The sequence below is a fragment of the Oryzias latipes genome, chromosome 6 (genome assembly GCF_002234675.1).
Source record: "Oryzias latipes chromosome 6, ASM223467v1".
Taxonomy (NCBI): Eukaryota; Metazoa; Chordata; class Actinopteri; order Beloniformes; family Adrianichthyidae; genus Oryzias; species Oryzias latipes.
In genome coordinates this window covers 5947792-5960169 of record NC_019864.2, presented here as the reverse complement: position 1 = coordinate 5960169, position 12378 = coordinate 5947792, and the positions used below count along the sequence as shown (strand labels likewise).

The 12378-nt window shown below is 43.7% G+C and overlaps 1 protein-coding gene across 4 annotated transcripts in view; it reads right to left on the bottom strand.

Annotated features, from left to right (window-relative positions):
• The window catches only part of LOC105354170 (carbohydrate sulfotransferase 1), a 44611-nt gene that overhangs the window by 28817 nt on the left and 3416 nt on the right, over nt 1-12378 (bottom strand). For 2 of the 4 annotated variants that reach the window (XR_002873380.1, XM_023955546.1), the window contains exons 1-5: nt 10415-10613; nt 5977-6047; nt 4515-4881; nt 1435-1648; nt 1120-1346 (exon numbers count right to left, since the gene is read on the bottom strand). Coding sequence is in view for 3 of the 4 variants with exons in the window: in XM_023955546.1 (XP_023811314.1) it covers nt 1120-1346; nt 1435-1648; nt 4515-4847 (774 nt within the window). In the remaining variant the exon portion in view is untranslated. Of the gene's footprint in view, nt 1-1119; nt 1347-1434; nt 1649-4514; nt 4882-5976; nt 6048-10414; nt 10614-12378 lie in introns of those variants that run through there. The other 2 variants (XM_023955548.1, XM_023955547.1) reach the window with 2 other exon arrangements.

The following is a 12378-nucleotide window of genomic DNA, read 5'->3' as shown; positions in this document are numbered from 1 at the left end:
TTAAAAGAAAAAGCCAGTTAAAATGTTGGGCTAAGCTTTTTTTTTCTAGTAAAAGCGGTAGTTTATATTACTTACACTTCACAACAGGTCTCCTGAAAACCTTTGCAGGAGGTTGAAATTCTGTCTTTGTGAAAAAAAAGCAAAGTTCATATTTTAACTATGCAGTAAATGCTTGTAGTATCCAAATGTACTGACCTTCCTTCTCCCTGTCAATCATTGGGATTCTTTTGACATTAGCCACAACAGTCAGAAGTGTTCCTGATAAATTAAATCTGTTCAAAGAGAAGAAAACCTTTTTGAATAAATGCAGAGCTAACATGCAAATCTGTAAAGAATCTCAACACGAGGAAGAAAGAGTTGCTTACCATTTAGGAAAACCAAGTTCCTCAGAAGTGAAGTCATGTGAGATGTTGGAGCAGAATCAACAGTTGACGTGATTGGAAATTCGCCTTGGGAGCATCTTGACTCATTTAAGAAGAGTGTTTGATTATCTCGTGATAGCCGCGAGAATAATTATTTAGAGGACCCCCCCCCCGGTTATGGTCAAACCTATTGATGTTCCCATCTGATTATGACCCCCCCCCCATGGGTGAAGCTTCTGGGACAGGATAAAGATTTCAAAGGTTACAGACGACATGTTCTATGACACCTCTCTTTCTTGGTGAATTGGTATCAATTGATAGATTGGGTTGTGCTTGATAGCATCTTTTTCTAGCACATCATAATCATGAAATGACACCCCACACATCCTGATTACCCCCCCTCCCGCAAATTCAGGAGGGCTGTAGGGTGAGAGAGACGACTTCTGCTTTGCTAGGCTCCATTTGATGACTGGAACACAGTCTGCCTGCGTGGGGTTGTCTCACACTTATACCATGACCACATGGCATAAGTGCCACCTACTTTCTGACGTGTTTGTGATGACATCAAAGCACCGCCCCCACGCACCTCATACACGCGCGTGGACTTCATATGCATGTGCACGGGCACCCCATATATACTACTCTAAAGTCTTTCTTTTATGATTGATGAATGCCACAATGCAAAATAAAAACAAATAAGATGATACCAAACACAAATAAAAGGGCTTTTGTGCTAAACTTAGTTTAATTTTTGTACCTTCAGGTTGAGCTTTGGATCTTCAATGAGTGCTCGTAGGTCACTGATTTGAGGAATCCGAACAGTCTTGATGGCTGCATGATGCCTTGTTCTGCAGGCACTGGCTGCAAGTGATATATTAAGTGGACTACACTTCTTCACACACTCCCCCTCATCAGCCAGCACAAGTTTTTGCTCCTTAGGGCTGAGGGAAGCCTCGCATACGGGAGCAGAACAAAGAGACTGGCCTGAATGCAGAAACAAGTTGAGAAACGCATCACCAAATTGTAACAAAAACCACATTAGACACAGAAAGGGTGCTGACATGGAACTTACTAGCTCCTCTCCTGAACAGCTTGTCAGTCAGATGTTGAGTGGGACGGGGCTGGATGTAACGTTCAAGGCTGCTGAGATGACACTGGTATAGGGACCTCAGCAAGTCTCTGGCTGGTCCCAGCATCAATCTTCTTTCAGCTGAGTTTCGACTTGTTGCCAGTCGAGGCAACAATGCCGACTGTACATGGTACAAAGGCTCAAACAGATAGAATACCTGAGGTGCATAAAATGGAAAACATAATTCAGGATGGTAGTTATACACAAAGAGCAGCGTGTAGTTGCTAAAGAACCTGCTGGATTTCACAAAGAAGTTTTCAAACCATCAACTGTAAAGCAGATATTGCACAGAGGTAAAGCTGTAGACCTCAGATCTTAGGATCAAAAACCTGCTCTGCGACCCCCTCACCCATGGCCTGGGTAGTGCCTAGTGGTGAATTAATCTGAGTGTCTGGTTGGGGGAGGAGAGTGCCATTTGTGAAGCAATGGTCTTAGAGAGGACTTTGCAAGGGCCGTATTAGTTTCTGTCATTTACCATTAAGTTGTGTTTCAACAAAATAAAGGATTTTTATGCGGTGCTAAACAAAGAATCAAACATATATTAACAGAAACAAATATATCAATAGTTGGTCCCCCATAAATACAGGAAGGTTTTTTAGAGGGTTATGAAACAAAAATAACTTTGAAAACCTTTTATTACATAGTAATGTTAGATATCACTAAATATTATTTCAGATATGTAAACTAAAATGTCTTATACCATGGTCCAGGTGAATACTCGATTCTGATTGGCTGCTGGGTATGCATTAAAAAGTGTTATACCAGATACCATATCCATAAAAAATAAGTTCCAGTCACCTAGCTTAAATGTTTTGTATCACTGCCCCTGCTTCTTTAAAACAAGCTTTTGCTTTATCATCTGGACAAAAACAAGCGGTAAGAGGTGAACTTTCTCTCTGAACTGATGCTTTATTCAACCCATCGGAAAGATCAGCATCATATATATATATATATATATATATATTTCGCTTCATATCGCCGAATCTTTACTCCAGCGGTGTGCGGCGTGACTCGGACTATTTGTTACGTGGTGCAGAATAACAAATAGTACGCTTTTTGTGAGAAAGTGCGATCCAAATTGGAAAAAAACAAGAATTAAGGACTAAAAAACTGGTTACTATTTAATTCTTTTGTAAGTGACCATGGTATAAGCGAGTTAATGGCCGACGAAGTGTGCATTATCACTTTTTAACACACTTCAGGCTTCCACGGCGTGCGTTAAAAAGTGATAATGCTTCGTCGGCCATTAACTCTTACATGTCAGAACTGGTAAGTGAAAGTGTGAATAGCTTTGAGTATTTAACTGATGAAAAGGATCTTGTTCTCTGCTAAGTATGGTTGCTGTTGTCTTTGCAGGCTCATGCTCTAACAGCCTCTGTGGAGCACCACACACCCATCCGCCCTTAGTTTACTTCCTGTCTTGTCTTAGGGAAGCCCTTTTCCTTCCCGTCAGTATTGGTTTGTTGTGCATGATTGATTTGTTGCTTTTTACTAATAAAATTCACCAAACTGTTGGTGATTAAAGATGTATTCAGACTGGAAATGTCCTTCGGTCCGAACTGGGTCAACTTAATTTTGTTGGGATCGAGTCTTGAACCTTGCGTTTGGTCTGTATTAAAACATTTCCTGTTTCAAACCAAAGCTTGTAAACAAAAGCATGTTATTAAAGATCACTGGCCAGGAATTATAATGGAAATTTTGCAATCCTTTTTAGGATAGTTCACTTATTCAAACTTTGTATATTGCTCACCAATTCCTAACATCTGAATCAACGTCAGGTAAAAAACTTTTAACTTGTTACTTTTGTTTCAGGTTTCTACATTGTATCATTTTATCACTCTTTTTATCATGGTTTGTGTGGGTGGGTGGGGGGGGGTCGGCACTGTGCGGGTTTTTCAAGAAAATGTTTGTTTGTCTTGTCCGTTTGTTTTTAAATTTGATTAGGTTTTTATGTAAAGACTTTTGAGTGACCTGCGTTGTAAGAGTGCTCTACAAATAAAGTTTTGATTTGATTTGGTCCGGCTGAGGCGTGCTGCAAGGTGGTTACAGAGGAGACGGCGGCTATGAAGGTACGCTGATAAGTGTTTATGACATAGATTGTTGAGAAAACAGTGAGAAGTAATGTGTGTCACGTTAAAAGTCATTTTGATGAGCCTGTATTTATCCGACCATATTTCAATAAGTTGCTGTGTCACTTCTGTTTACATTGTAATGCCTGGCTACGGTGGCCATTTTGGTCCAGTTGTTCCGCTCCGAAGACGGACTGTATCCAGGCTGAGCGAAATGAAGCTCAGTCCAATTGGATACGAAAAGAGACCACCTCCAAAGATGGTTCAGAGAGTGGTTCCTGTTTCAAGATCAGAGCCTGCTTAGGTGCATTCAGACTGAGAATTTGTTCCAGAAATCCAGACTAAATTTTCAGTCTAAATACACCCAAGCAGACTCTGGACCAGGAAACATAAATAAATAGTGTTTTGGCTTAATTTGACTGACAGACTGACTTTTTCCCTCCTGGGTCTCCACCCGTTTACCCCTGATGACAAAATAGCAAGACAAAAGCTCAACACACTGTTTAGATTTTTGTTTTACCTTTACAAATATAGCTTTGTTTATGAAATATAGCTTTGTGTTTCTGGCCCTTTTCTAAATGTCCATTTTGTCATTCAAACAGCAGATCCATAAATAGTTTTGACTAGTTTAAACTCCGTGTATGAGGAAGCCAGATTTAGTTTCTTTGCTTTTAAATATTTCTTGCTCAGTGACCATGGGTTATTGATTATTTCACTTCTATAAAATACTCCTATAGCTTGTAACATTTTTTGCTTACAGGGAATACGAACAGTTTTGACGGCTGCATGATGCTTGTATAGATCTGGAATCAGTTTGTTGGCTGACTGATAAACAAATCACTGTTTTACCTCTGAGCTTCTGTCTCCTAACGTCATGATTTTGGCCTACCTTTTCATGCTTCTTTTACACAACATTAATCTGTGAGCTTCTCTGATTCCTCACTTCTTGCTTACCTCTGGATTCTGGTTGAACAGTTGGCCAACAAACGAGGAGCCACTCCGTGTGGTGGCTAGAATGAGGATGTTGGTTCTCCTCCTGGCATTATGAATGGCAGGTGGGACAGGAATGGAAGCAATGTGGGGGAGAACATCCCCACAGCTCTGGAATGTCTCCTGACCCTTTTGCATCACATCGTTGATGCTGCAATTGGTTGTGCAGCTTGCTAGAACCAAGCCCACCGAGCACAACAGGCTTGGAGGCCTTGTGGAGAATGTACGAATGGCTGTATACTGAATGGCAATGGAGGCTAAAGCTAGCAGCACCAATGTCTTCCAGGAACACTGCATGCTGATTGGGTGAATGCATTAGGATGTTCCAGCCCTGTGATAAAAGACAAGGCATACATATTAGACCACAGGCAATAAGGATTGGTTTTTAAGCATTTTTTTTCTATGATTGAGTTTATTTCCATTGATTTTCTGACTTTTTAGAATTGTTGAACCCCCCCCCCCCTTTGAGGAGCACAGGGTTGCTGGAACCTGCCAGAAGTGGGGATACACCCTGAACAGTTTCCTAGTCCATTGCAGGGCCAAAACCATCCAAGAATTATCCATGATAATAGTGGATAGCTGCCTCAGTGCTGTGCTCTCTAGTACTTGCCACTGTTTTCCCATTTACTGTTACTCTCCACTCTCCCTCTGGAATCAAATTTGGCAGAGAAGAACTCCTGCATATTACACAATCCAGTACCTGACTCCTTTCTCCACTCTTTCCATTGTTTTTTGGAGATCCTGGTCAAAAGAGCTGTGGTTTAAGACGGAGACGCTGGCGGGGTAAATGTGCAGCAGCGCTCGTCAAACTGCATCAACGGGGATTACGCATTACACTCCCGCCCATACACCTAGATCTGCTCTCTGGCCACTAATGTGGATGAAGTACTGGTACTGCTTCTCGGAATCCAGAACTTTGACTTTTGCTGTTCCTCCACCGTGTGCTTTACTGAAACCTGGCTCAGTGAACACCACTCAGACAGCTCAGTACAACTTCTGGGCTTCCAGCTGCACAGTAATGCCAGGAAAATTAAAGGGAGAAGGAACGTCCCCCCCTCTGAAACAGACTAGGGATGGGCGTATCAATCTGAGTATCGATGGTATCGATAACGAGGTAAAGTACTGATCCTAGCGTGATGAGATATATACTTTTGATACTTTCGTTGCAGTTTTTCTTCAACACATACAGTATGTACAGTTAAAAGCATGAATTTACTCACTGAGTTCATGCAAGTGTTGCATCTATCTGTCTCCAGTTTTGCCAGATTGGACGAAAAAACAGCCAAATTTCAGTAAATACCTCCCCAATTGGTGTGGAAAACTGTCCCAAAGGGCAGCTTTGTCTGTCTGTGTAAACAGTGCACATCCTCCTCTCTTGCTTGCTGCCAAGTGAACAAAAACCAAAGTGTAAAGGAAGGGAATCTACCATCCGCGAAGAAGGTATGGAGTTTGGAGTTCCTCTAGACCAGTGGTTCTCAAACTGTGGGGCCCGCCTCCCTGGTTTTGGAAAAAAAAGGTTTTGGATCATATTTGGATCATTTGAGACTCATTCTGGCTTCATGCAAAATAGGCACATCTCAAATAATATCAGATTAGTACTTGATTTAACTGATTATTCAGATTATTGCCCCGACCAAAGTTTCATACCTTTTCTCGACTTTTACAAAGCCTTTGACACAACTGAACACAACTTCATACTCCACGAAGTAGCAAAATTTGGTTTTGGCCCAAACTTTAGAGGAGCTGTTAAAACAATGTATGCATGGGGAAACTCATTAATTCATTTTCTAATCTGTTTTATCCCTTACAGGGTCACGGGGCTGCCAGAGGCCTGGACATGCACGGGGATAACTTGCAAACTCCACACACTGATGTTCTGGTCCAGGTCCCCCAGCTGGGACTTGAACCAGGGGCCTCCTTGTTGTGAGGCAAGAGCGCTAACCACTGCGCCACCATGCAGCATGCAGGGGGAAACTGTTCTATCAAACTTCATCCTGGGTCCTCTCCTAATTTTAGGTAGAAAAAAACTCCTAAAAGAGGAGTAAGGATGCCCCGCATTACTCCTAATTTATTCCTCCTCTGTAACCAGCTCCTTACTGACTCAATATTAACACATAAATCAGCAAACCACACAGTCATTATCAGCCAACTGGCTGATGACACCACCCTGTTTCTAAAAGATGATGCTCAGGTACCGTTAGCTATTGATCTGATCAATAGTTTCTCTGCTGCATCTGGACTCTGCTTGGACATAAAAAAATGTGAATTACTTGCTCTCAAATACTGTGACATCCCCTCTATTTGCAATATCATTTAAGCTAGGTGACCGGAACTTCTTTTTTCACCTGCGGTTATCCTGTGGTATCTCACTTTTTAACGAACACCCGGACCATGGTATAACAAAAAATGATTCTATAATCAGACATTTCAAGAAAAAAGGATCAGTATCGATATCGGCTATACTGACCCTGTAATTACATCGGATTGATACCCAAATTCCCAGTATCGCCCACCCCATCACCAGCTACAGGTGATCATCGTCCTGCCTGCTGAGAGGCTGCGGTCTAGTCCAAGTTTGAACGGACTATAACACCTTTCTCTTCCCCCACTATCTCCATTACAAAGAACCTACCTGCACCCTAAACCACCCCCATCCCGGCCCCCCCTTCCTGCAGCAAGGATCTGTGAACACAACGTGCATCCGCACTCTCAGAGACAGAAGATCAGGAAGACCCCAAGACCTGATGGAGTGTTTCAATCCTGCCTGAGATTCTGTGCTGACCAGCTGGCTCCCACCTTCACCCAGATCTTCAACAGCTCCCTGGAGATGCGCGTGGTCCCCTCTTGCTTTAAATGCTTCCCCATCATCCAAGCTCATGAGAAAAGCCATGTTATAAGATTAAATACACCAATAACCCTGACGTATGTGACACTAGCCGCGGTTCCATGTGCAAAATGTTTTGATCCGATCAAAGATCGGATTAGAATTCAACCGTGTACATGGGCCCAGAAAAACTTTTTCCGATTATAACAAACCGTCTACATGCGCCACACTTTCAGTGGGAATACATCATTTGGACATGCGCAGGACTCTCTAAAATACTGGAAGAGGAAATGAGTCCAACCGTAAACAAGCCGAGCTGCCACATACATGCTGTAGATGCGTGACAGTTCGGTAATATACGAAATGAACTTCTAAATGTGCTTTTATTATGGTATGAATATTATGAAGTGCCTGTTCACTCATCATTATATTTTCAATCTGTGTGGTCAGTGCTTTTTTTGTGGTGGAAAGCAGCTAGAAGAAGGGTTAGGAGAAGGCTAACACGCGCTAACAACATTTAGCCTGGATGAACATAAAATCCATGCAGGAAATGCCGCAATCTTTTACTTGGCTGAACGTAAATATGTGGAAACAACATCAGCCTTTATTTTGAAAGGACACGACTGGAAACACAAATCCACGTAGATTGTTTGGTGTTTGTAAGGGCTGGGCGGCATTTCTGCATTGAAAAGCTCACACACACCCCCAAAGCCGCTGTGTGAGCTGGAGGTCCCAGCTCTGCTCGGACACACGGTTCTCCTGAGATCGGCAGCTCGTTCACCTAAAGCAGCGGGGCGGATCGCAGTCCGAAGCCTCCCACATGTAACACAGCATCCTCCACTCCCCTCAAGCACAAAGCTACAAGTCCGGGTGCTCTGCTCAGAGAAATGGCTCGCTGGGTCCACCAGCAGCCACGACTTGATCGCGCAGGGTCCGGACGTCGTCGAGGGGCACGAAACCCTCCTCCCCAGCGCCCTCTCCCTTGGGAGAGGAGAGGAACCCGCGGGGCGAGGGTGGAGCGCAGAGGCATCCGTGCCTAGCACCAGGCTTCCGTGCAGCAGCAGGTCGGTCCTGTTTGTGCTCCAAAGTCTCCTCTGGAGCGCCATATCGTTTATGCATGACGTAAAACCAGAGCAGTAGAGACCCACGATCAGAATAAACCGTTTACATGCACCACGATCGGATCAGCAATCGGCATAACCCACCTAACTCCATCAGAAAGAAATTTTGATCCGAACGAGTCTGATTGGGGCAGATTATTCTGAACGGCGTGTTTACACGATGCATTTTCCGCCTGGTCAGGCATTCATTCCGATTACTTTTGTCCATATAAACGCAGCTAGTGAAATCTTTTCAGCAATTGGTGCTGGCCTGCCTGAAGGACATCAGCGACCCGCAGCAGTCTGCCTGCAGAGCAAACAGCTAGCTCAGTGGATAATACAGTCAACACGACTCTCACTGCTCTACTTTTACACCATTGAGCGTAACTCAGCATAGCCTAGCAAAAATTGTAGCTGAAGCTAGCCTGAATGTTTCCTAGCCTGCTTTTAACACGGCTATAACGTAGCTGCTGTCTCTCAACCAATAGGAGAAACTTTTCTTCATTCCATCTACATCCTTGTCCTTCTCCCTCTAGCGTTTTCTGTTTTGAGCCCCCGATGTGTTTTCTTTTGCCTTTCCACCTTTGCCACGCTGTCATCAGATGACTACACGATTCAAACAAAAACAATCAACGATGTCAACGCGTCTCCGCGGAGCGCGCTCTCTGTGCAACAAGACTCGAGTGAAGTAGGAGCGTCAGGGGCGCCCAATCAGTTATTATGAGCTTCTTCTGATCATATTATTCATATGTGAACAAACAGCTGTGAAATTTAAAAATACAGACTGTAAATAATTTGCCCAACTTTGTTTTGGCGCCCCCTGTAGGCCCGGCGTCCCTATGCGACGCATACACTGCAGACCCACTTTTTGCGCCCCTCTGTGGAGGAAGGTTTCAGAAGTGATCTGTGGCCAAAGAGTGTCATAAAGCATGAAAGGAAAGGTGTTCACCAAAAATGAGATCTGCATTGTAATCATCAAGTGTAGTTTAGCTTTGAAAAAATGTTCTTTCTCATGTCAAAATGAAGGCTACATGGTGTGGTAGTGGTTAGCTCTCTCCTCTCACAGTGAGACAGTCCTGGTTGGAAACTCAGCTAAAACCTTTCTGCGTGGAGTTTGCGTGTTCTTGTGCTTGTGTGGGTTTTCTCCAAGCACTCCAGCTTCCTCCCAGAGTCCAAAGGCATGCTTCACAGGTTAACTGGCGGCTCTAAAACTGCCTCTTTGGTCCTGCAACAGTCTGTTTAGGGTGTACCCCGCCTTCACCCAATAGTAGCTTCAGTGGGTTCCATAAAAAGATGGATGGATGCTCATGTTCTGCAGTGTGCCAACTTTAAGCAGTAAAGAAACATTTGAAGCTCCCATCTTATCAAATGACGCTCATTGAAAATTGTCAGCAGTTATCAATCAGCAGAGATGTGGTGTTAGTGGGGAAGAGAGGACAATGCTTGCATTTGGAGGTAATCTGTGCCATAGAGTGAAGCTAAAGATGATCATGATTATGATTAGGCCTTGAGTGGCCCCTTGGGCTTAAATATGGTTCCCCAACGTGTAAAAGGAATGATGACCCACTTAGTGGCCGACTGCCTTTAGGTTGTGTTTGCATGACAGTCAGGTGTTGACTGTCCGTTTTACACAAAGAGGATGAGGAACCAGCGTCAGCCCTGCAGTGGCCTGGAAGACATGCTCATGTGGCTGTCACCACCGAACCGGGACCCTTAGTTTCAGGTTCGGTCTCGGCCCAGATGCTCCCTCACTGCAGAAGTGACTGAGTGAGTACACAGGGTTTCTGGCGTGCTGGACAATGACTGCCACATGCCCGGCCTCTTACAATTACATCCACATCAGCAGTGCGCGTTCACCGCGTGAGGCTGCAGAGCCGCTCACGAACCCCTGCTGGCTCTCCGCAGAGATATACCCCCCCCCCCCCCCCCGCCTCGGTTACCTCCTTTCTGTGCGCTCGCCGTGGCAGAAGAAGGGTCGAAGCCCGACGATGCTGGACGCGTCGTGAGTGGGTCTGATGAGAGCTGGACGGGCCTTCATCTGATGTGCGGGGACGGGGTCTGGTCCACCTCACCAGCTGCAGCATCACAATGACAGTCGTGACGTTTCTCAGCTTCCCCCGCCCTCTCGCCCCGCCCTCATGTCCGTCTCCACTGAAGTGAATGAGAATTTAAAATGTTATCACCAACGGAGAGGGGCCACTGAGAGCTGCACACACTAAAACGGGGTTTCTTCCACCTGAACCCCCCCCCCCCACCCCCCCCCCCCCCCATGTTGATCCTGGGCTGAGGGAGACAGGGGGCGTTTAAGGACTCCCAGTAAACTTCAGCACTCACATCCAGTCCTGTATGGAAGCATTTATGTATCATAATTAAACATAGAAGTCAAGACCGGAAATGCTTTTTTTTCATTTTCACAATAAAGCTGCAGCTGTTGAATCAAAAATAAAATGATGGAGGAGGCTTCGGACCGCAGTCCATCCGTACTCAGGAGAACCGTGTCTCGGAGAACTGCTATAAAGACGGTGTGTGAGCTGGTGGAGGCGGCTTTTGAATGCAGAAATACCGCACCGTCCTGAGAAACCGTGTAAACAAGTATGAGAATTTGTGTTTCCAGTCGTGTCCAGACAAAATTAAAGCTGATGTTATTCCCACATATTTACGTGCAGCAAAGATGCAGATTGCCCTCACGGACTTTAAGTTCATCCACATCTAAATGTTGTTAGCACGTATTCATCGTCCTCATATTCATCATCCTCATCGTAACGCTTCTTCCGGGTCCTGGCAGCCAAGAATAAAGCACTGGCTGCACATAATTAGAAAGTTATGAGCAAACTGGAATTTAATAATAATCATAAAAATAATGAAAGCACATTTAAAAGATCGTCTCCTGCTGTTTCCAGATGGTTTCGATGTTCGAGGATAGCTGCAGGCTCCATTAACAGCTCTAGCAACGATTTCGCCATGCCGAACTTTTGCCGTTTTTCCGTAGGTACGGTGGCCGACAGGGCTCACACTACATACAAAAGAAAAAACCAACGGCATTACCCGAAGCACAACGAAATTACCCGCAACACAACAACATAACTATGGAAGCGATTCTGTAGCATAATTAAAAATAAAAAAACAGAGATAGTTTTTCATTTTCAAAATGAAGCTGCATTTTTTGACTCAAAATTTAAATGAAAAAGCAATCCTTCAAAATGCTTTTTTCATTTTCTTCCTCAACACTGCTTATTCTGTAACTTAATTAAAATGAAAATGGTATTTGACATTTCAATTTCAAAAAGTTCTCTGGCAAATGTGTAGTAAAATTAATTTAGAAATGTCTAATTTGACAATTAAAATGGATTAACAGAAATTCTTTTCATTTTCAAAATGTAACTGCATCAAATGACTCAAAATTAAAATGAAAAATCAATACTTCAAAATGCTTTTTCATTTCTACTGTGTCATAATTAAAACGAAAACGCAAAGAGGGGATTGGATTTTCATTTTAACATCCAGCCTGTGAACATTGTCGCATTATTCAATTCGAAAAAGCATTTCCAGAGGGGAGGCGGGGCGATGACGTCAGTGCTATCTAGCAGCTTTTTTCCAGGCTCCCCGCTGTAAATGCTTATTCGAATTGAATAATGTGACAATGTTCGCATTTCTCTTTTGTCTAAATCAGAAATGTAACTTTCACAAAAAATGCTTTATGTTTTTATGGGTGTATACATTGTTTCATTTTAGTTTAGACAGACAGAGATAATTCAATTTAACTGAAGCGTGCACTTGGAACCTCATTTATTGAACTTACACAGAATTCAACTTTTTAGAATGTTATTGATCCCCTGGCTCTCACAATAACACGCAGACGGCTTGTTCCAAATGCAGCAGGTTTATTAGCTTAGCTAAAAGTCCA